The 23349-nt window shown below is 60.7% G+C and overlaps 1 protein-coding gene across 3 annotated transcripts; it reads right to left on the reverse strand.

Moving 5' to 3' along the window:
• Positions 1 to 839: 839 nt before the first annotated feature.
• Positions 840 to 22335, reverse strand: RIPK1 (receptor interacting serine/threonine kinase 1). 3 transcript variants are annotated; one of them, XM_055129465.1, is made up of 11 exons: positions 22262 to 22335; positions 16082 to 16288; positions 15073 to 15229; positions 13113 to 13250; positions 11589 to 11820; positions 10133 to 10282; positions 9708 to 9784; positions 9155 to 9245; positions 7453 to 7998; positions 4827 to 4988; positions 840 to 2774 (listed from the first exon to the last, which is right to left on the reverse strand). In XM_055129465.1, the coding sequence occupies exons 2-11, from the start codon at positions 16231 to 16233 to the stop codon at positions 2488 to 2490; spliced, it is 1992 nt and encodes a 663-aa protein (XP_054985440.1). In that variant the 5' UTR covers positions 16234 to 16288; positions 22262 to 22335; the 3' UTR covers positions 840 to 2487. The 3 variants fall into 3 exon arrangements, with proteins under 3 accessions (XP_054985440.1, XP_054985439.1, XP_054985441.1); XM_055129464.1 differs by lacking the exon at positions 22262 to 22335 and adding an exon at positions 20334 to 20599; XM_055129466.1 differs by lacking the exons at positions 13113 to 13250; positions 15073 to 15229; positions 16082 to 16288; positions 22262 to 22335 and adding an exon at positions 11974 to 12138.
• Between the last annotated feature and the right edge of the window lie 1014 nt (positions 22336 to 23349).

Here is a 23349-nt window from a genome sequence, read left to right on the forward strand (position 1 = left end):
TGCGCCTGCGCCGAGCCCGCGGGCCCGCCCCGCCCCCGCGCCCGGCGCGCACGCGCACAGCCCGCCCCGCGCCCGGGCGCGCACGCGCAGAGCCCGTTACTCTCGTAGTCAAGTGGGAGGTGCAGCAGCATCCTCCCTGGGGGAGCAGCATAAGGGGCGTCGGGGCTCCCGGAGAGAACAAAGACCCCCCACCCCGACAGAACAGGATCTAAGTGCACAGGCCTCGAGGGGCAGCTTCCTAATAGGCCCCTCCGCCTGAATTCCCGCTCTGGGTCGGGAGTGCCACTGCTCACATGGCAACTCGGGTGGGTCCGTGGTTTGCCAGTTTGGCTTTACCTTGGCAAACGCCTCCACGTGGCTGGCACACCAGCACGGCCTCAGCAGCCTCCTGGCGCCGGTTTTTAGCCAACTACAGATGGCTTCATTTTATTTATTCTTTTATTCATTTAGGCTTTTGGGGTCACACCCAGCGATGCTCAGGGGTTACTCCTGGGTGCTCGGGACTGTGGGGGATGCCGAACGGGGACATGACCGTAGTCTGGCAGTCTCCCTGACCTGGATACAGGCAGCCTATTTCCATGCAGTTTTAGCTGATGGCCGATAGACGCCGACTACAGGCTGGTGGCACTGTGGGCGATTTTATTCAGGATCGGCAGTGAGTGTATCGAGCAAACGGAATGTAATGCACACAGATGAGTGTGGGTCGTGAGTGGGCGATGAAACATTAGACCAATGGTTACACAGGAAAGATTGGTATAAGCAGAAACAAAATTATTTACTTCGATCCCATCACTATTGCCAATCAGTTATTTGTCAAGATTCCTTAGGTGTCAACAACCCACGTTCCAAACCCGGGCACCGCTGATGGCCAATCATTAATCTCTCCAGGAATGTCACCCCAGTCTGGGCCCTGGCAGACCTTCTGGAAGTTGAACCCGTCCAGTTGGTTTCGGAGCTTTGCCGCAGGAATACTGCAGTGCTGGACGAAATGTGGACTAGACAAACATTTGTATCCTACTTTAAACCTTTAGGTCTATCATAGCAATTTCTTGCAGAAAAGGAAAGGGTTCAAATTGAGTCCACTACTACGGTGTGTTCCATATGCCAAAAACAGTAACAACAAGTCTCACAATGGAGACGTTACTGGGCCCACTGGAGCAAATCAATAACAATGGGACGACAGTGCTACAGGGCAGTGCTGCTGTTAAGGACTTTCTGAAATCCTGGGTGGGGGGCATTTCCTTTCTCACTTTCCTGAGATGTTGACTGGGGCTTCCTGCCAGAGCTGAGAAGGATCTGCACAATTTTAATTTCTGTTACCTTGGTGCTAAGCAAAAAGTGATCCTTTAAGGTTTTAGGTTGTTGGTATCATGACTCACTCCCTGTTTTGTTTGGGAGGCCGCTCCCAGCTGTACTCAAGGATCACTTCTGGTGGGCTTGGGGGACCACATGGGGTTCCTGGGATCGAACCGCAGACCCCGTGAGCCGCAAGAAAAGCAAGCACCCTGTGGCTTTCAAGGCAAACGCTATCTCTGGGCCCCAAGAAAGGTGTTTCGGTGGTGGTTAGGCCTTTTATTGAAATGCCTCCAGAGAATGGTTTGGGGTTCTCTGAGGGAGCCCTCTGAAGGGCCGCTGGGCTTCAGGCTCTGGAGGCAGTGAGTTTTCACCCTGAGCACTGTCTGGAAGCTTCTCTGCACACACTCTCTCCTCGAGGTAAGCAGGAGGCTGAGAAAGGGAAAGTGGGAGATTGCCACCTGGGGTCAGGCCACGGTGCCACGGCCCAACCGTCCTGCAAACACTCTCCTTCAGTGGACTATGGTCCTGGTGCAAAACTTTATTTAAAAAATACCCCATAATAATTTTTTTTATTAGTTTTTTGACTGACTAACATCAGTCATGGAGTCTCTCAGGCAGTTGGAGGGCTGTTAGTACAGACTCGGGCCCGCCCTCGGGAAGAACTCATCCGGCTTGCTCCGCAGCGCCGTGCGGAGTCCCTGTGCTCTCGTGGGAGGCCACGTGCTGTCCCGGTCACCTGGGCCGTTCTGCCCTTCAACATCAGGCCCAGCCCGGGGGCAGTTTGATGTCACGGCTGGGGAGAAGAGCGGCTGCTGGCTTCAGGGCCGGGAGGCGCTTCCAAGCACCCCGCGACCCCCGGGGCATCAGGCGCACCACAAGGAGCCGTCCCAGCCGGGGCTGCGGCCTGAGGAAGCCTGTCTTCGCTCCTGCGCCTGGCTGTGTCAGGGCGGCGCGTCCTGTGTCCCGAGTCTCCTCCCCGGCCCCGTGGCCCCGTCAGCTCAGGTGCTCGGCCCCTTCCTTCAGCCCAGGTCTGGGGGCCGGGGGTGGTGAGAGGCTGGGGGCTGGAGGAAATCACCCCTCTCCCCTCCCGCCCCGGCTCAGTCCAACAGAACCCCAGGAAGTGGACTGTCGTTTCCTCGTGGTGCAGACAGACAAAGTCCTCCTCCACCGGCCGAGTGGCCGCGCCCGGCGTCAGTTCTGGCTGACGAGGATGAGTTCGTTGAGGAGCCTCACCCGTGAGCACTGGTGCAGCGCCCTGGCCAGCTTGCCCACGGTGGCGCCCTTGGTGCCCTCCCGCATGACCCACTTCTGCAGCATCTGGTAGACCTTCTCCTTCAGCCCGTCCCGCTCGTAGTCGTGGTCGATCTCCTCGATCTGTGCCTCGGTGAAGCCCAGCTTCCGCGCGAAGCTCTTCCAGTGCCGCCCCAGGTTCTCCCGGATGGGGTCCAGGTGCCTGTCCGTCAGGCTGGTGCTGTCCCCTGCCCGAGAGAGGAGGACGGGGTCAGGCGCTGCCCGGGGAGCGTCCAGGAGAAGGTGAACCAACCGACCCAACAAACGGGGGGCTGCTGGGTCCGAGCTCGGCTCGTCGGCCGGCTGTGGTTTCCCGCTGCCCAGGCCTCGGATCCGGGCCGGCCCAGAGGAAGGTGCTGCTGGTCTGCGGCCAAGTGGACACTGGGGTGCCGGGCCCCGCGGCGGCAGGACGATCAGGACGGAGGAGGGAACGCGCAACGTCGCACTCGCTCCCCTGCCTGCCTGCGGCTGCTCCTGACTCTACAGTCTGGGTGTGACGAGGGTGAGAGCCACCGTGCTCGGGCTGAGAGCTGGTGCCCAGGGCAGGCACTGGCCTTGCACAGCTGACCCAGGGCCCATCCCCAGGCCCCACGTGGGCCCCCAAGGACTGCTGGGAGTGACTCCTGAGCACAGGGACAGGAGAGGGCCCTGAGCAGGGCTGGATGTGACCCCAAAACAAAATAAAAACAAGAACAAAAAGATCCCCCCACCCCCACGTGAATCCCAGCAGCGAGCCTCTCTCTCCTAGTGATGGGTGGTCTGGGGACAAGGCTGCTCCGTCACCCCCGGCAAAGGTCAAGAAACCCCAACCGAGGGGCCGGAGTGACAGGACAGCAGGGAGGGTGTTTGCCTCGTACGCGGCTGACCTGGCTTCGATTCCCAGCATCCCATATGGCACTCCGAGCACCGCCAGGAGTGATTCCTGACTGCAGAGCCGAGTAACCCCTGAGCATCACCAACTGGGACCCAAAACCAAAAAGCCGAAAATAAAGAAACCCAAGGTGAAGCCCAAGTCTGGTCAGCATCTCTCTGAGGCACCCCAGTCACCTGGAACGTCAGAGATCTCTGCCCTGGGTATGTTTCTCAACCTTCTTCCGACCTGGCCTCCTTCCTGTCTTTGTAAATAAAGTTTTATCGAAACATGGTCATGCTCATAGAGTCTCTGGCTGCCGCTGCACTAAAATGCCACGTGAGGAGCTAGAAGAGAGACTCTGGGGCTAGAGAAGTCGCAGGAGTTTCCTCTGCAGCCCACGGGAGACAGCACCACACCAAGCCTGGGTGAGTCGGGAAGCTGGCTCTGGACGCCACTGTCTCGGGCTCTTGGTGCATTCTGGGGGTGCTGCTGGCTCGCGGCCGCACAGAGGGGCCCGGAAGAGAAAGCTGCTCCGTTTGTCTCTGTCCTGGGGCCACACCGGAGGGGTTCAAAGCTGACTCCTGGCTCTGAGCTCAGGGATGACTCCTGGCGTGCTCAGAAAACCACAGGGGGTGCCAAGGCCTGACCCTGGGAGCGGCATGCATGCCAGGCACCCTGCCCGCTCGCCTCCTCTCTCCGGCCCAAAGCCCCCAGTGTTGGTTAAAGGAGCGCCCTAGAGGGCGGGCTCCCTCTGCTCAGAGCTGAAGCCCGAGGGCACCTCTGCCTGCTCAGCCAGGCCGGCCCGGGGCGGGGGAGGGGCCTGCAGCGCCCTCGGCCAGTCTGGGCTCCACGTAGTGGCCAGCCCTTTCTACGTAACGAACTTCATTTTCAGGGCGCACCCACGAACTCCGGGTCGCAGAGTGCGCTCCCAGGCCAGACATGTACGCTTGCGTCAAAGGAAACAGGGGAACTTGTGACTTTTTCTACAAAGAGAGAAACTAAACCATTTTCTAGGAGAATGGAAAGATGACATTATTTTTTAAAATGAGGAGCAAAGCTCTCTCTCTCTCTCTCTCTTTCCCTCTCTCTCTCTCTCTCTCTCTCTCTCTCTCTCTCTCTCTCTCTCTCTCTCTGTCTCTGTCTCTCTCTGAGTACAGCGGGAAGGGCACCTGCCTTGCATGTGTCCAAGCTGGGCTTGATTCCCAGCGACCCATATGGTCCCCTGAGCCTCTCCAGGAGTGGCCCCTGAGCACAGAGCCAGGAGTAACCCCTGAGCTCCACCCAGTGTGGCCCCAAACCCAAAACTAAAACTCCAAGATGCCCCAATCTCTCTCTCGACGGGCCAGGGGCGGAGGCTCCGGACAGAGGGCCCTCGGGAGCAGCTCACCGAAGATCTCTTGGTACTCGGGCTCCTGCGCTGGCTCGGCGGGCGGGCTCTGGTACGAGTAGTCCCACACCGGAGGAGGCATCAGCCCGTTCACCTCCATGTAGTTGTTGTCGCCGATCTGAATGGCGCTGCTGTTATAGATGGCGCACCTCGCCGACTCGTCTGAAGAGGGAGAGACGCACAGGTGAGCACCGGAGACTGAGAGCAAGAGGAAACAATGTGCTCTGTGTGTGTGTGCACATGTCTGTGTGTATGTGCGCACGTGTGCATGTGCATGTTTGTGCACATGTGTGCATGTATGTGTGCACACGTGTGCAGGTGTTTGCACGTTTGCAGGTTTGTGCATGTATGTGCTTATGTGTGTGCACGCATATGAGCATGTGTGTGTGCATGTGCATGCATGTGCTTGTGTCAGTGCGTGTGGGCTTCGGGGACATGAGACGCCCTCTGGAAGGTCCTCTCATCAGCAGCATGGCTACTACGAGGAAGAGGAAAAGAAACAAGCAGAAACTACAGGGGGCCCGAGGGTGAGGCCCAGCCTCCAGTACTGGGGCCCAGTACTGACGCCCCTAATGCCCTCAGACGACAAAGCCATCCTTACAGCGGGGACAGGCCGGGGACAGCCAGGCTGAAAAAGCGAGACGCTCCCGTTGCTGGGCGCCACTAGCAGGCGACCACTGGAGTCTGCAGGAAGAGCGGGCTGGAGAGGGCATCGCGGGGGGCACCGCCTCACACCAGCTGACCTGCGCTCCACCCCCAACACGCCTGAGGGTCCCTGGAGCCCCTCCAGGAGTAACCTGCACACAGTGGGTGTGGCCCAACCTCCATCCCCTCCCCCCCACACAGGAAGAAATGAAACAGGTCACCACAGGATCCCATTGTGGGACAGCCCCAAGAGGGGAAACCAAGATCTCCCGGGAGCTGTGTGCGGCCCCCCCAACACCCGCCGCTGACGGGGCAGCATTTCTCCACCCCAGAGGGGAAGGACTGCCCGACCCTGGCTCCCCCTGGCTCCCCCTGGACACGCTCAAGGGTCCGAGACAGGAGGGTTCCACCCGCAGGCCCCTAGACTCGGGGTTCACAGCGACAGGAAGCAGCAAGTTGGTGCCGAGGGCCTGCACAGGCCCGGCGTCTCTGCCCGGGAGGCGAGTTCCGGGGCGCTCACCCGAGGCCCCAAGTGGACCTGAGCCACCGGGCATTGGGACAGCCCAGGGCAGTCTCAGCCCTCGGCCCTGCGTGGGTCCCGCCTTCAGGAGACTCGGGCTGCCAGCGCCTCGCGGGAAAGCAGGTCGGGGCAGTCGCATCTCCCACACGCATCACAGCTCCTCCCCCAGGCGAGCCCCAACCTCTCACCGTCCCCCAACCTCTCGCCCCGGCCCGCCCCTGCCTCCGGCACGTCCTCTTCATGGCCACCGACAGACGCCCTGTGTGTCCCCCCGGGAGGTCTCGCAGCCCGTCCCTCTCGAGTCCCTACACTCGTCTGGCCCAGGACTGGGACTGGGACTCATGTCCGTCTGCCCCTGGGGGCCACACCAGCCTCGTGGCACTGAAGGTGCGGGGACGTGGGACAGAAGGGCAGGACCGACGGGGACACAGGTTTCAGCACCTCGGCCAGCGCTCACGGGCCTGAGCCCGGCTCCTGCGGCGGGAAGCTGCCCCTTGACGGCCTGTCCACGAGGAAGGACAAGCAGGAGCAGGAGCCCGTCTCCCCACGGACATCAGGACACACCAGGGCACCAGGATAGGCGCCGACATCTGGGCTCCCGGGAGCTGGCCCTCGGACACGTGTTCCCGGCTGCTGTGGGCTCCCAGGGACCAACCTGCGTTGGCCATGTGCAAGGCAGGTGCCTGAGCTGCTGTACTCAGGCTCCGGTCCCCACTTTCACAGCTTGGGGACACAATGGCCTTTTGAAACACAACGTAACGGGCTGGAGAGATAGCACAGCGGGTAGGGCATTTGCTTTGCATGCGGCCAACCCGGGTTCGATTCCCAGCATCCCATATGGTCCCCGAGCACCACCAGGAGTAGTTCCTGAGTGCAGAGCCAGGAGGAACCCCTGTGCATCGCCGGGTGTGACCCAAAAAGCAAAAAAAAAAAAAAAGAAAGACAACGTAACTAAGTCCTTTGTTCTCAAGGTTTCGTCCACCTGAGCTGACCCCAGGGTTTCCAGCAGACAGGGGTGTGACTGAGACAGCCATCGGGGCGTTCCCCGGCAGCGTGCAGGACACTATGCCCTCCACTTGGGACCGTCCGTAGCTCTGGGCACCAGCTCTCGCTGAGCCCTGAGGGAGCTGGACGGCCGTCCTCTCATCACGGATGCCCCCCCCCAGGGCTCCCCAACAGAGAGCTGCCCTTCAGGACACGGCAGGTCAGCACGGGAGCCGACGCGTCCACGGCCATCACAGCTAAGTACGGGACCAGGGGGGAGGGACCCTTGGCTAGTTCCATCACCTGCCACCCGTGACAACCAAACCATTCCCTGTCCGCCCTGCGCGGTGAGGAAGCCCGCTCCGGGGTGCCAGCAGGCGTCCAGGACGCCTCTGTCCCCGACACAGGCTGCTCCGCCGCCCCCCACAGAGCTCGTGACCACCCGGTCTGGAGGGAGAAGGGAGAGGAGCCGCCTACCTCTCGACAGCTGGGAGATGAACGGCATGGTGGGGGCGGTCACCACAAAGTGGCTCTCGGGCACGGGCACCTTCAGCGGGGGACACGGTGTGCCCGGGCAGGGCCCGCTCCACACCCGTGGGGCCGCCATTGCCGGGTCCTGGGCTCTGGCCCAGAAGCCCTGCGTGCCGGGGAGCCCGCCGTTCCAGTACCCTGCGGGCTGGCTGGCGGGCACGGCCGGGGCAGGCCCGGCTGCACCGGCGTAGACGAAGCCTTTCCCCTCAGGGCTCTGCGTGTTCTCCAAGGGTCTGGGCTGTGCAAACGGGTCGTGGGAGACCCGGCGCCTCCTCTCCTCCTCGTGGCGGGTGGCCACGGCTGGCGGGGGCTGCGGCTTCGCGGTCCTGTCCATGCGGCTGCCGTACAGGTGGTAGTTGGCTTCCTCCTGGAGTTTGCTCTGCAGGTGGAACTCGTTCTCCTCGGGCTGGTGGTCCGGGGCGGGGGCGAAGCAGGACTCCTCCACGGGGGTCGCCCCCAGGCCCTCGGAGCTGCGCAGTGAGTGCGGCTGCTCTGTGGCCAAGGAGGGAGAGACGCACATGAGCCGGAACCGGCAAAGCCAGCCCAGGCGGCACAGGGCCCTCCCCCCCCCCACCCAGAACACACCCGAACAGGCAAGGAACAAACGCTCGGCCGCCTTCCGAGAGCCGGGGCGAGGGTCTCAGACCACCACCAGCGAGCAGGGAGAGGACCCCCAGGCACAGGACAGTGGCCGCTTGCGGGAGTGAGTGGGGCAGAGGGTCTCTGTAGGAGCCTAGAAAGTGGCTGTAGACAGCAGCTCTGCGCCAGCCCACCCGTGTGGGCAGAGTGGGGCCGTGGCCGCAACCCACTGGGCTCAGGGCCTACTCCTGGCTCTGCTCAAGGGTCACTGCTGGTGGTGCCGTGCCGGGGGCCGGGGTGGAGAGAAGAACCACATGAACTGGAGCCTGCGGCGTGCAAGGCCACACCGGGGCCTTGGTACCATTGCTCCTCATTTTCACTTCCTTACAGCATTAATTTATTTTGGAATTGGCTCAGGGGGAGGGATAGTCCTGGGCCTGTGCTCAGGTGGTGCTCAGGGAATATTCCTGGGCCTGTGCTCAGGGGCGGCCCCTGGTGGTGCTCAGGGAATAGTCCTGGGCCTGTGCTCAGGGGCGGCCCCTGGTGGTGCTCAGGGAATAGTCCTGGGCCTGTGCTCAGAAGCGGCCCCTGGTGGTGCTCAGGGAATAGTCCTGGACCTGTGCTCAGGAGCGGCCCCTGGTGGTGCTGGGGGTCATGTGGTGCCAGTGTTGGTGATACATACATCTGGGGTTGGCCTGAAGGAAGGACAGGGTCTGCACTCTGTCTGCAGCCCCTTGTTTTGCTTCTGGCAGGGGCCCTGCCCAGCAGTACTGGGAGGTGGGGGGAGGCCTGCAGCGCCAGGGGTCAGACGTGGAACTCTGGGTCTCACACATGGGAGGCACGTGCGCGACCCAGGTCCCGGGCCCCTTTTCTTTCCGTGAGAAACATCCCCACCTGAACAGGCAGCCCTCTGCTGGTGCTCCATCCTCCACCGGGACTCACCCCAAAAGGTCCCCTTGCGTGGCACTGACCCTCGCCCATGTGGTCCTGGGCAGCACTCGAGGGTGCAGAGTATATTGACAAGCAAACGAGCCAGCAAACAGACGGGGTTCTGATCAGTGCAAGTTACCTGAGTTTGAGCGGCTGGGAGGGAGCGCCACACAGTCCAGCTGGAGCGACTGCATCCTCCTCACCACTTCGTTGTCACACGGAAATTTTTCCTAGGGGGGAAGCCCAGGTGATTCAGAGCTAAGCATGGCAGCTGCAGTAGGAAGTCATTGTATGATTAAGAGCAGACAGTAATTAGGCAGAGTGAAGAGCACTTTGACCTGTTTCTTAGTTATTACGAGAATCTTTTACACATGGTTCCTACAAACAGTAAACAGAAAACAGGTCACACTGCTCTGACATCGGGACCGCTAGCAGGTGGTTTGGATTATGTTCCATTTTATTTTTATTTTTTTATTTTTATTTTTATTTCGCTTTTTGGGTCACACCCGGCAATGCACAGGAGTTACTCCTGGCTCTGCACTCAGGAATCACACCTGGCGGTGCTCAGAGGACCATATGGGATGCTGGGAATCAAACGCGGGTCGGCCGCATGCAAGGCAATTGCCCTACCCGCTGTGCTATTGCTCCAGCCCCGATTATGTTCCATTTTAAACTTCCGCTATATGACTTACCTTTAAACTTGCCACAGCATCTTCTACTTTGTTTTCCAACTCACTGCAATAAAATGGCTTAAATACTTTTTCAATGTCTATATGAAAACAACAAGAACAAAGGTGGGGGTCAGGACTTTAAATGTCCTAAGTAGTTCCCAAAAAAAAACGCTCATCAGACTGACTGGAGGGGTAATTCAGCAGCAGGGCACTGGCTGTGCACGTGATCGACCCAGGTTCAATCCCCGGCATCCCACATTGTCCCCCAAGCACCTCCAGGAGCAATTCCGAGTGCAGAACCCTGAGCATCGCCAAGTGTGCCCCCTCCCCCAAACAGATATTGTCACCAGGAAACCAGGCTCAAACCAAGCTCTGACAGCCCTGAGCACATTCCCAACATCTTCCTCGAAAAATGCAGCCAACGGGCCCCGAGGAAAGGCTCTCACCGGTGAAGAGGGGCCTGAGCGTGGGTTCTTCCTTCCAGCACTCCTCCATGAGGGCGATGATCTGCCAGGGGCAGTACTCGATGATGTACTCCAGGTCGGGCCTGTTTCCAGACTTGATGCCCAGGACCAGCTGTTCCTCGCAGATGGCATCTATAAAGCAAGGAGGAGCTTAGGGCGGCACCGGCCAGGTGCTGGTCCAACCCGGAAGGAAGAGGTGGGAGAGGGACTGTGCCACTCAGCTTGCTCCCTGGAGAGGCAGCCGGGGAACGACAGCCCCAGGACAAGAAGCTGCCGTGTCTCACCGAGGAGACGGTCACGATGAGGCTGTCGATGAAGCCAGCAGCCTGCTCTGGACCCGAGTCCAAAGACAAGCCGGCAGCTCTGGCCTTAAAGCGCCCTGCTGAACACCAGCCACTTCCGTGGAAGAGCGGGAACAGAGACCCAGGAAAGGCAAAGAGGTCCTGGTGACAGTGGCTGGGCATGCCGAGGGCAGAGAAGGCATGGCCGAGGCCAGAGAGACTCCAGGGACTCCAGGGGAGAGAAGCAGGAGGGGTGGACTGCAAGTTCCAGAAATCAGGAATCGCGTATACAACCAGGGAGAGAGAGGAGGGAGAAGGCGAGGCCTTCGGGGGCCAGGGTATCCATACAGGTGATGTAGGTGTCCTCTGAGGGGCAGCGGGGACTGCCTATGTGCAGAAGGATGCACGTTCTCCAACCCAGAAACCCTGGAACTTCCCGGCACCCCAGAGATGCACCCTGGAGGCCCTCGCTTGTCCTGGGACCCCCGATTACTCAGCTGAGATCAAACGCAGCGAGCACCAGCAGGGGCGAGAGCAGGGGAGACAGCTGGCATGGCTGGGGTTCACAGTCCCCTGAGGAAGGCCCGGGGAGTGAACGGGCAGTTACAACGTTACCAGGCTTGGGTCGGAGAGACAGCGGGCAGGGCGTTTGCCTTCCCTGGCTTTTTTTTTTTTTTCTTTCTCGGTCACACCTGGTGATGCTCAGGGGTTACTCCTGGCTCTGCACTCAGGAATCACCCCTGGCAGTGCTCAGGGGACCAAATGGGATGCTGGGAATCGAACCTGGGTCGGCCTCGTGCAAGGCAAAAACGCCCTACCCGGTGTGCTATCGCTCCAGCCCCGCTCCCTGGCCTTGACCTCGGGAACCACAGGGTTCCCAAGCTCTGCCAGGAGCGTCTGCTGAGCAGAGATCCAGGAGGAAGCCCTGAGCACAGCTGGGTGTGGCACCATCAGGCACCAAGAGAACAAAAAGCATCCTTTCCTGGGGGGATGGGCTTGTTCCTATCGAACCCAGGTTGGTATGTGCAGGACAAATCCTTTACCCACTGGCCTATCTCTCCAGCCCCAACTAGGACACTGCAGTGGGTTTCCAGGCAGGGTTATTTCGTTGCACAGTGTTGACTAACGGCCCCAACCCCACGCTCAGAATGTCTTACTCTCGTAAGGCTCCTTGTTGGCAAAGATTGTCCAGAGCACGATGCCAAAACTGTACACGTCTGACTTCTCGGAGGGCATGGCGTTGATGTCTTTCAGGTGCTCGGGGGCCATGTAGTGGAGGGTGCCGCCGTTCTTCGGGGGCCTGCTGGGGTTCAGGAGCCTCTGCTTGTTGTGCTCCTCCTGTGTCAGTTTACTCCACGTCTTGAAGGAGGCAACGCCGAGGTCTGCGATCTGCAAAGAGACCGGGCTGATGGCGCGATCTGGGGCAGAGCAGCTGAGTCTGGCTTTAGGCTCTGGGGCTCAGCCGGCGGAGGGGAGCTATGAGGATTTTTCCAAAGGGGTTTGCCGTGCATAGGTTGGACGCAAACGTCTCAAGAGTCTCACAGGAAAGTTCGTGTCCTCAGCCATCTGGAAAACCTCCTCTTTCAAGAAGCGTGAAGTTCAGGGGTTTCGATTCTGAGGCGACGGAGCCAGGAAATGGGTTGTGGGGACAGGCGAGAGAGAGGAGCAGACAGTTTTGCGTCAGCAACAGCGAAGCACGCTGGGCTTCTGGGCCCGAGCTTTCCTGCCGCTCTGGGCCAGGAGAAAGGAAGCCGTCACTTCCTCTTGGCGAAGGCAGACGGGAAGGAAGTCCTGCACCTTCCGTGTCCCCAGAGGACGACCCGGGGCCCGGGGATGCAGCTTTCCAAGGGTCCCAGAGACAGACGGAGAGAAAGGGCTGTGGAGCTACTTGTTGTGAGCCGGGAGCCTGCACCGGAGAGAAGAGGGCCGGGGAGGAAGGAGAAGGCCGGGGAGGAGGCAGAGAGCAAAGCACCAAGGTCAGTCACAGAGCAAGGAAGAGGGCGAGGCCGTGGCTCAGGACAGCAGGACGCCGCTCAGAAGAGTTCAGAGGCGACAGGCCCGCATGCCCTCTAGGAACCCAAGCTCCGGGCTGCGTGCGGCTACGTGGTGGGGGAAAAACCCCAGATTCCAGCCCAGGGTGTTACAGATTCCTTAGGAGACCCGACTGAACATCTGCCTGACACCAGGGCGGGGTGGAAACTTCTGGCAGAGGGTCTCTGGGCGCGGGGCCGAGCGCCCCCCTCCCGCACTGGGGCCACTTCCCCTTCCTGATTCTGGGCCTCCAACTCCGGCCCCCACTGCCAAAGCACCAGACACAAGGCTCGGCTCTGCCCAATCTTGCTCTCGTGCGACATGAACAACCCCCTTCACTACCACGGGCAAGAGCGGAACTCTCAACAACAACGAAAACTGGGGGTGGGGGGGAGGGACCCCTAAGCAATCCTTGGCCAACGGAACTGGCCGGTCAGGGGTAGGTAGGGCCCAAGGACGCAGCTGCCCCGGCCCTGCAGTGGCGGCGGTCAGGGGAGCAAAGGCAGGTCAGAGTAAATGGACGAGTAACTAACTGAAACCCATCGGGGCAGGGCCCCGGCACCACCGCCACAGTCAGGGAGCACACGAGGCGGGAGGCCTTGGCCAGAGCGGCGCACTCAGGCCCCCGGGGGCCCCCTGCGGGCTTTTACCTTGATGTGAAAGTCCCTGTCCACCAGGATGTTCTGGGGCTTTAGGTCCTTGTGTATGACACCTTCTCTGTGCAGGTAGCACATGCCCTCGATGGTCTCCAGGATGATCCTCCCCCTCAGAGACAGGGGGATGCTGACCTGAAAGGACAGGGGTCTGAGGCAGGCAGGAGACCCAGGGGGAGGGAGGGAGCCCGGCGCGGGTGTGGCCCCAGCACCGCGAAATAAAACTGAAGTTACGCCCAGGGGGTCTGGTTCAGGATTAGCTACGGGCTGACCCCCTGCAGAACGGTGGTCACCTGGGAACGGTCCGTTCTGAGGCTCCGGTTCCCTGCCAATATGGCAACTATGAAAATGCTCTAAGAGGGCTGGAGCGACAGCACAGCGGGGAGGGCGTTTGCCTTGCACGCGGCCGACCCGGGTTCGATTCCCAGCATCCCATAGGGTCCCCTGAGCACCGCCAGGGGTAATTCCTGAGTGCAGAGCCAGGAGTGACCCCTGAGCATCACTGGGTGTGAGCCCCCCCAAAAAAACAAAGCTCTAAGATGAAGTTCCTTGAGAATTAAAACACATTTTCATTACGACTCTTGCTTTCGCTGTGGGGACAATGTGACTATGATTCAGGCTGTGTCCTTAGACCTGTGACGTGTGGCATGTTCCCTCCATGATCACGGGCTATGGAACAGTACCAGGTGCTGCTCCGCAAGGACCTGTGTGGGGACAGGTAACGTGGGAGCACTGCAGCAAAGGGCATGGAGTAGCGCTGAGAGAAAACGGTGCGAGAAAACGAGCCCCGGCTGTACTGCACTCAGGAAACAAGCAGCCGTGTGAACACGCACTCGGACCCCGCGTGTTAAACCGACGCGAAAGCAACTCCGCGCCCGCCGCCCCACGTCGGTCTCAGTCGGTTCCCCGCCACCCGGAACCGCCGCACAGAGACAGGGTGACACGGGCAACTCCAGTCCCTGCGACGGCGCCTAGGCATTCCTTTCGCTTCGTGTTGCAGAACTCTGTGTGTGTGTGTGTGTGTGTGTGTGTGTGTGTGTGTGTGTGTGTGTGTGTGTCCGCATGCGGGCTCGTGCGCACGCGCAGCCCCTAGTGTGACACTTTCCCGAACATGCCTGTGAGTGTGGGATACGGGCCAAGAGAGAGCAAATCTGGGCCGCCCTCCTCTCCGCAGCCCTCCCCGTGGCCCTGGCCCGGCCGCCTCTGCCGGACACTCGGACACTCGGCCCTGGGCAGGCCTCGCGGGGCGGGGCGGCGGGGAGGGGGCGTCTGTCCCGCCCCCGTGCGCGGCCCCGCCCCCTCCGCGGGCCGGCCCCGCCCCCTCCGCGGGCCGGCTCCGCCCCCCTCCTGACTGGCACCAGGGCCCCTGGGACCCCGCAGCCTCCTACGTCATCCGTGTGCGACCGCGGCGGTTACCCAGGCCAAGCGCCTCGCAAACAGGGCGCCTGGCTGGGAGTCGTGGGTGGCCTCGGCCTGTCGGGGGTCTGAGGGATAGCAGCGGACAAGGCGGGAGGCAGCCCCCGAGACCCCCGGCAGCGACCCCTGAGGGGACGCCTCCCCAGTGAGGGGACGCCCCGCCCCCTGAGGGAGGCCCCGCCCCGTTAGGGAGGCCCCGCCCCGTGAGGGAGGCACGGCCCTATGAGGGGAAGCCGGGCCCTGTGAGGGGAAGTCCTGCTCTGTGAGGAGACGCCCCGCCCTGTGACAGAGGTCCGGCCCCCCATGAGGGAAAGCCCCGCCCCGTGAGGGAGGCCCCGCCCTATGAGGGGAAGCCCCGCCCCGTGAGGAGATGCCCCGACCCCTGATGGAGGCCACGCCCCACGAGGGAGAGACCCGCGCCCCGTGAGGGAGGCCCCGCCCTATGAGGGGAAGCCCCGCCCTGTGAGGAGATGCCCCGCCCCCTGAGGGAGGTCCCGCCCCCGTGAGGGAGGCCCCGCCCCGTGGGGGAACCCTGGCCTACCTGCGCCTGGAGCACGTGCATGAGGCTGCCCTTCTCCATGTACTCCATGACCAGGGAGTAGTCCCCCTCCTCGATGATGATGCCCAGCAGCCGCACCACGCGCCGGTGCTGCAGCCGGTGCATCATCTTGCCCTCCTCCAGGAGGGACTCGTTGTACCTGGAGGGAAGGGCCTTGCGTCAGGGCGGGCGGCCCCGGGGCCCCCCACGGCTTGCGGGGGGCGCCTTCAAAGCCCCCTGGCCCGCCCTAGGTCTCGCCGGCCCTGTTTCTCCTCCGTTCCGGCGCCCCTTTCCGGTGACCGGCTGCAGCGCTGCGCAAATGAACGTGGCCCCTGAGAGCTGCGCTGGAGAGAGGCCAAGGCGCTTGCCGTGCACTCACGGCCAGGAGTGCTCCCTGAGCACATAGCCAGGAGTAAGCCCTGGGCACAGCGCTGGGAGTGGTCTCTCACCACAGTCAGGAGTGCTCCCTGAGCACAGAGCTGGGAGTGCTCCCTGAGCACATAGCCAGGAGTCAGCCCTGGGCACAGCACTGGGAGTGGTCTCTCACCACAGTCAGGAGTGCTCCCTGAGCACAGAGCTGGGAGTGCTCCCTGAGCACAGAGCCAGGAGTAAGCCCTGGGCACCGCTGCATGTTGTCCAAAACAATGACAAAAAGCAAAGAAAGCGACCACAGGAACACCAGGCAGTTCTTTCTCAGCCGCCCTGGTGAGAAGAGAGGGGACGTGAAACGACGCCACCAGAAGGGCGGAGTGTGTGTGTGTGTGGGGGGGGTGGCCCTCATCTAAAGGCACGGTGACCAAGCCAGCAACCCAGTCCCCGCCTCCTCCCTCAGTCAGGGGTACCAAGGCAGTGGCAGCAGGACGGCTGCACAGCCACCCAGCGGGTGAAGATGGAAAGCTCCAGACTGAAGCCGGGCCATGCTGGGCTGCCCCCTCCCCAGCGCCGCCAGGTCTGGCACCAAAGTCAAAACCCAACCCGGGTGAGAAGCGCCCTCCCTCCCCCGCCAGCTCACTCGGTGCGCTTGGGCCCCGTGTAGACCCTCTTCAGGATGACCAGCCCGTGGGATCTGTGCCAGCACAGGGACACCTTCCCGAAGCCGCCGCTCTCCAGGTACTGCTCATCCTGCAGGTCACCGGGCCTCATCTTGATGTCCTCCAAAGACATGGCTGGCTGTCCTCGGGAGGCGTCCAGAGCCCCCGCTGCCCCTCCGAGGCCTGTCCTGTAAAGAAAGCAGACGCCACGTCAGTGTGCAGAGAGGCACGGCTTGCCGGATCCCGCCGGCATCACTGGGGTCCCTGCAAGTGCCAGGCTTCCACGGGCGCTCTGCCCGGGCGCAGACAGCTGGAGGCTGCACAGTCACCCCGACAGACGCAAGATCCGGGCTCAGCACGACAATCAGACAGTCCAAGGGAGTGGAAATAGAGGGAACGGGCCTGGCCAGGTCACTACTGGGCTGGGCCACAGCCTCGCACGGAGAACACAGGGCAATCCCCAGCTCTGCGCCGTCTCCTGAGCAGCACCAGGAGTGACCCTGAGCACTTAGTTAGGAGCCCTGAGCAGAGAGCCGGGAGTGAGCCCTGAGCATAGAGCCAGGACTGAGCTCTGAGCAGAGAGCCAGGAGTAAGCCCTGAGCACCACAGGCCGTGGCCCCAAAACCAAAAAATAAAAGAAAATAAAGAGAAAAGGTATGGTATTGTCTTCTCATTCATTATTCCAATTTACAAATAATGAAACTAAAATCTGGAGCTAAATGATGCTGCCAAAGTGGCAAATTAAGAGACCAAACCTTCATCTTTTTACCCAAAGTTCTAGCAATTCAACAAACACATGCTATCAATATTACACATATCATTACAAATAATAATCCGTATTAAAAGCAAGTGAAAAGGACTTCATAGTAAAGCCGTGGTTGTCTACACTGTCTGCTCGGCAGAAACAAGGCCGGTGCACAGACTACATTTGTGTACAGCCTGAACTAAAAAGCTCAGGGAGACAGATGACTCCAAACTAATGACCTCCAAGTGGGTCCATCCTTTCGCAGAAGTCTAAGATGCAAGTGATGGAGGTGCAGTGAGTGGGGCGGAGTCCGTATCCATCCACAGTTCCCAGCAATAAACATGCTCCAACTCGAAGTCAGAAACAGAAAAATTTACTGAAAAGTAGAAGAGAAAGAAACTCCCAGCTGGGAGGAACTTAGAACAGGGCTACACCAAAGTACAGGGTCTATGTGTAGTATGTCACTTAGTTAGGCTTGGTGCCACACCCAGCAGTACTCAGGGCTTCTGGGGGATTCAGGTGACCATACGGAGTTCAGGGGTACAAAGCAGGGTCAGCTGCCTGCGTGCAAGCAAAGACTTTACCTGTCCTACTTGCAGTACTACAGTCTGACCCATTTGTGTAGATTCTTCTAAATAAAAATTGGATGTTTTGTGTTTCTTATCAAGTGATGAGGTTGTTACCAAGAATGTGGGGATCACTATTTGTTTTATGGAGCTCTCTGACTAATTTAGGGCTGTTTGTGTTGCTAAAATAAGACTAATACCAGGTCTATTTTGTATTTCCACTTCTTAGGTTAGGGGGGCTGTCGTTTAGGAGAAATTATCTCTTAATCTCTTATGAGTCCCAGGCCTGACGCAGAATCGACTCTCTTGGGAAATACTTTCTCAGTTAGGGAGAGAGCCCAGGAATCTCCAGGAACACGAAGGGCTCACAAAAGGTGGTCGAGGGAAACTGAGGCTTTCTCTTCCATAGCCTGGGCACAGGAAGCTCTAGACTTCTTTCAAATCTGAAAATCACATCTGTGGTATTAACACATTACAGACTAATAAGAAGCAAACAGCAACTTGCCACTTTGGAAGCTGCTATTTTAGCTACTCTTCTTGCTTCTTACGAATATTCACAATCTGGACAGTACAGATGTTGGAAAAAGAACACTCTGTGGGGCCAGAGAGGAAATCAACACAGGAGGTAAGAAGTCTGCCTTGCACTTGGCCAACCAGATTTGCTCCTGACACCACACGTAGCTAGTCCCCCAAGCACCACCCACAGTGCCGCCTGAGCACAGAGCCAGGAGTAAGCCCTGAGCACTTCCAGGTATAGATTCTCCCCATCCCACCACCAAAAACCAAAAAACCCATAAACCACTACTGCAGTTTCGTCGTAATGGTAACAATGTGCGCTCCCCATTTTATTTTGAACAGTACATTTCACTTTTTTTTGCCCAGTCTCCCGTTTCTGATTGATCATAACTTCCTCCTAGTTCCTGGAAGCATAATGTGCTGTTTGCAAACGGAGGATTAATCACTTTATGCTCCAAAGTCCACTTGCAGCCTTGTTTTTGTTGTGTGCAAACGGGAAGACAGACGGTTGAAACCCCAAAAATCCTCGAGGGCCGGGGGAAGGCTCTTGGCGGAAAGTGCCAGCCTGCCGGGCTGGAGCGGCAGAGCGGGTAGGGCTCGTGCCCGCACAGGCTGATCCTCCGGGTCTGATCCCCGTTACCCAGGAGGTCCCTGAGCACTGTCAGGAGTAACCCCTGAGCACCTCGGGATGTAGCCCAAGCACCACAAACAGACAAAAGAAAGTGCGGCGTGAGGCGGAGTTCTAGCCTGGTCTTGCCCACTGGCGGGCCCAGCAGGACGTGCATCTCGCAGCCTCCTGCCTGAGTACCGCAACTCAGGGAGGCCGGGAAAGCGTGTGTGTGTGTGTGTGTGTGTGTGTGTGTGTGCCGGGAAAGCGTGTGTGTGTGTGTGTGTGTGTGTGTGTGTGCCGGGAAAGCGTGTGTGTGTGTGTGTGTGTGTGTGTGTGCCGGGAAAGCGTGTGTGTGTGTGTGTGTGTGTGTGTGTGTGTGCCGGGAAAGCGTGTGTGTGTGTGTGTGTGTGTGTGTCGGGAAAGCGTGTGTCTGTGTGTGTGTGTCTGTGTGCCGGGAAAGCGTGTGTGTGTGTGTGTGTGTGTGTGTCGGGAAAGCGTGTGTGTGTGTGTGGTGTGTGTCGGGAAAGCGTGTGTGTGTGTGTGTGTGTGTGCCGGGAAAGCGTGTGTGTGTGTGTGTGTGTGTGTGTGTCGGGAAAGCGTGTGTCTGTGTGTGTGTGTCTGTGTGCCGGGAAAGCGTGTGTGTGTGTGTGTCGGGAAAGCGTGTGTGTGTGTGTGGTGTGTGTCGGGAAAGCGTGTGTGTGTGTGTGTGTGTGTGTGTCGGGAAAGCGTGTGTGTGTGTGTGGTGTGTGTCGGGAAAGCGTGTGTGTGTGTGTGTGTGTGTGTGTGCCGGGAAAGCGTGTGTGTGTGTGTGTGTGTGTGTGTGTGTGTGTGCCGGGAAAGCGTGTGTGTGCGTGTGTGTGCCGGGAAAGCGTGTGTCTGTGTGTGTGTGTGTGTGTGTGTGTGCCGGGAAAGCGTGTATGTGTCTGTGTGTCCTGCCTGAATACCGCAACGCAGGGAGGCCGGGAAAGCGTGTGTGCGTGTGTGTGTGAGTGTGTGTGTGTGTCGGGAAAGCGTGTGTGTGTGTGTGTGTCGGGAAAGCGTGTGTATGTGTGTGTGTGTGTGTGCTGGGAAAGCGTGTGTGTGTCTGTGTGTGTGTGTGTGCCGGGAAAGCATGTATGTGTCTGTGTGTCCTGCCTGAGTACCACCGCAACGCAGGGAGGCCGGGAAAGCGTGTGTGTGTGTGTTTGTGTGTGCCGGGAGAGCGTGTGTGTGTGTGTGTGTGTGTGTGTGTGTGCCAGGAAAGCGTGTATGTGTGTGTGTGTCCTGCCTGAATACCGCAACGCAGGGAGGCCGGGAAAGCGTGTATGTGTCTGTGTGTCCTGCCTGAGTACCGCAACGCAGGGAGGCCGGGAAAGCGTGTGTGCGCTCCAGGGTGCAAAGCAGCGGTGTGTGTGTGTGTGTGTGTGTGTCTGTGTGTGCGCGCGCGCGCTCCAGGGTGCAAACCAGCGGCCCCAGCGGGGCCCCCACGGGAGGCACTTCCGGGAGGGGCCCGGGCACGCGGCCCCTCCGCGAACCGCCCCTCGCGCCCACCCGGACCGGCCGCCACGAGTGGGAAGGGCCGCCGGGCACAGGCGCGGCCCGGGAGGCCGCGAGGGGCTGCGCGCGCCGCTCGGGATACCGGGACGGGGCGCGCCCGGCTTCCGGAAACGCCCGGGCCCGCCCCCGCACGACTTCCGGGAACGCCCCGGCCCGCCCACCGCGGGGCTCCCAGGAGCCAATCAACGCCGGCGGCGCCAGGGCGGCCCCGCCCCACTTCCCAAAGCCCCGCCCCTCCCGGAAGCTCAGTCCCGACCCACCTGAGGCGAGCGGGCCCGCGGAGGGGCTTCACTTTCGGTTCCACAGCCGCGTTCCCGGGCCGGGCGAGGGCGGCGCCGCGGCCGGAAGTCGGGGGGCGCCCGGGGGGACCCTCGGACGCTTCGGCAGCTCCGCCGCGCGGGCCGGGGGCGGGCGTCCGAGCCCGAGGATGGAGCCGCGGGCCCGAGGCGAGGCGCGGGAGCCCGGCCGGGGCGCAGAGTGGCCGCGCGCTGGACGCCCGCGCTGGACGCCCGCGCCGGGCACCGCGCTGGGCACCGCGCTGGGCACCGCGCTGGGCACCCCTGGCCCGCGGCGATCCGGGCGGCCCGCGGGGCGTCCGCTGCCGAGCCCGGGCTCCCAGGGAGTGAGCTCAGCCGCCGGGGCGGGCGCGCGGGGCGTGGAGCTCGCGCCGCCCCGCCCCGCCCCGCCCCTCCCGCGCGCGGCCGGCGCCCAGCCTGGCGCCCGCGACCCCAGGAGCTGGACGGACCCCTGCCTGCCTCCCTGGTCCCTGTCACCGCTCACGGTCCCCGGGCGGCCCTGAGAACGATCCCTGAGCGCCGCTGGGACCTTAAGCACCGGAGGACAAACGACCCGCTTCATGCGGCCTCGGAGCAAGGAATCGCACATTAATTTCGCAGCCCTTTAAAATTGTGATCAGGGAGATGTGAAGCCACAGTCGGGGAGCTCGCTGTGCCAAGGAAAGCGGAAGCTGCCCTGGCATCGTATAGATTGTCCCCGGAGAGGATGACAAGGAGAAGGCTGGGGTGCCAGTAGCTGCAAATCGCGGGTTTCGGAAAGGGATGCTTGTTACTCTGAATATATTCACCCTTAAGATACTGCGAGCAGGGGCTGGAGCGCTAGCACCGCTGGGAGGGCGTTTGCCTTGCACGCGGCCAACCCGGGTTCGATTCCCAGCATCCCATAGGGTCCCCCGGGCACCACCAGAAGTAATTTCTGAGTGCATGAGCCAGGAGTAACCCCTGTGCAACGCCGGGTGTGACTCAAAAAGCAAAAAAAAAAAGCAAGCAATGGACTAGCAGCATTTGGAAAGTGGACAGAGCTGTAAGCAGAGCCCGTCACGTGGCAGGCCAGCTCTATGCAGAGAAGCCTGTGCCAGGGCCATAGAACAGCGGGGAGGGCGTTTGCCTTGCACCCAGCTGACCCAGGTCCAGTCCTCGGCATCCCATATGGTTTCTCGAGCACTGCCAGGAGTAATTCCTGAGTGCAGAGCCAGGAGTAGCCCTGAGCATCGCGGGGTGTGGCCCAGACCAAAACAAAAAGAAATCTTCGAAATAAAAATCACCAGCAGAAACAATGACTGACTCGAAATCAGACATGATCAGGAAGAGTAAGCTTGGGGCTGGGGAGAGGGCTCGGAGGGTAGGGCTCACGGCCTGCGGGGTCACGCTTGGTCCCCATCGTAGCCCCTGAGCACTGCTGGGTGTGCCCCCAACCAAAAATAAAAGAAATCCTGGAGACTCTTCTACGAAAGCTTTCTAGCAGGCTGAGTGAGCCCAGTTGGTTCGTTGTTTGCCCTCAGCCACGAGACCTCGAGTTTGATTCCCGGCACCACCCACATGCCAGGCGGAATCCCGGCGGCACCGCAGCCCGTGGGCCCAGCACCGAGGGTGTGGAACGGGGGGTGTGTCACGCCCAGCCGAACCTGAGGAAGAACCCAGAGGTGCCAAGCAAAGATACCCGCAGGCAGCCCGTGGGCTCCAGGGTGCCCCCCCACCAAGAGAACGTCCCTGCTCCTTCCTGCTCTCCTCCTGGAAACAAAACAAACAGCAAAGGGAGGGGGAGGGGGAACAAATGAAAAAGGATAAAGAAAATAAAGTCTCCAAGCCTGGGGAAAAATAAATCTTATCGGAGATGTTGGCGGGGCAGCACTGCCCTTCGCTGCGGAATGAGGACAGTCGCGGCGGCTTACCTCGCTGGCGCTGGCGCAGGCTGGGCTCTGAGCTCTGGGCCAGCAGGGCACCGCCTTATAAAGCCGTGAAGTAGTGAAGTACTTGTCCTCCTCGGACGTCATCAGGTCCGCTCAGCCGACCCCATCCTATAGAATGTCAACAATTGGGGTTGGGAGGCGGGGATATACCAAGGGGGCGGGGATATACCAGGGGGGCGGGGAATACCATGGGGTCGGGGATATACCAGGGGGGCGGGGATATACCAGGGGGGCGGGGATATACCATGGGGCGGGGATATACCACGGGGGCGGGGATACACCAAGGGGGCAGGGATATGCCAAGGGGGCGGGGATACGCCAAGGGGGCGGGGGGCGGGGATAGACTGGAAGTATAAGCATGCATAGAGAGACGGGCGCAGCTCCACAGCACCCGTCAAGGCCGAGCCCAGGAGGCCCAGGGCTGCCTGAGCGCCCAAGGTGGACCGGACCGCACAGGCGTATGTTCCGCGCCCACCGCCTCCCTCTGGGGCTGGGCACACGCGCTTCTGCCTGGGCCTGTGTCCCCCTGTGTTGACCGATCCGTGCAGACAAGGCTCCCTGTCTTCTTCAGGGCGGGGACCCACAGGGCATGATGATGGGGACTGATGAAGACTGAACAGGCGTTTCTCGGACTAAACAGACAACAGCAGCAAACCCTCCTGGGGCCAGGGGGATGGTGCAGGGGCGGAGGCATGGGACCCGCACCCACAGACCTCCTTGTGGGAGCCGGAGAAGGGTCTGCACACGTTGGGTGTGGCCCCAGATGTGCAAAGAAGTGCCAAGCAGACTGGAACCCTAACCTGAGGATGAAACAACAATCTCTGGGAATTCCACAGCTGAGGAACATCCCTCGGGCCGAGACGCCGCCCTGCTCCGGGGCACAGAGCAGAGGGGCTGAGGGACCCTGCACGCACCCCTCTTGGGTGGGCTCGGGGGGCTCCGGGTGAAGGAACCTCAAAACAGCTGGTGAGCGCATGGCATGACCCGTTAGTACGCCTAAATATGGTTCCAGGGCTGGTGGAAACACCTGGAGAGTTTTTTGCCCCCTTAGAATTCCTGGCACGGGGCTG

This window comes from Sorex araneus, chromosome 2 (assembly GCF_027595985.1).
Source record: "Sorex araneus isolate mSorAra2 chromosome 2, mSorAra2.pri, whole genome shotgun sequence".
NCBI classification, from domain to species: Eukaryota; Metazoa; Chordata; class Mammalia; order Eulipotyphla; family Soricidae; genus Sorex; species Sorex araneus.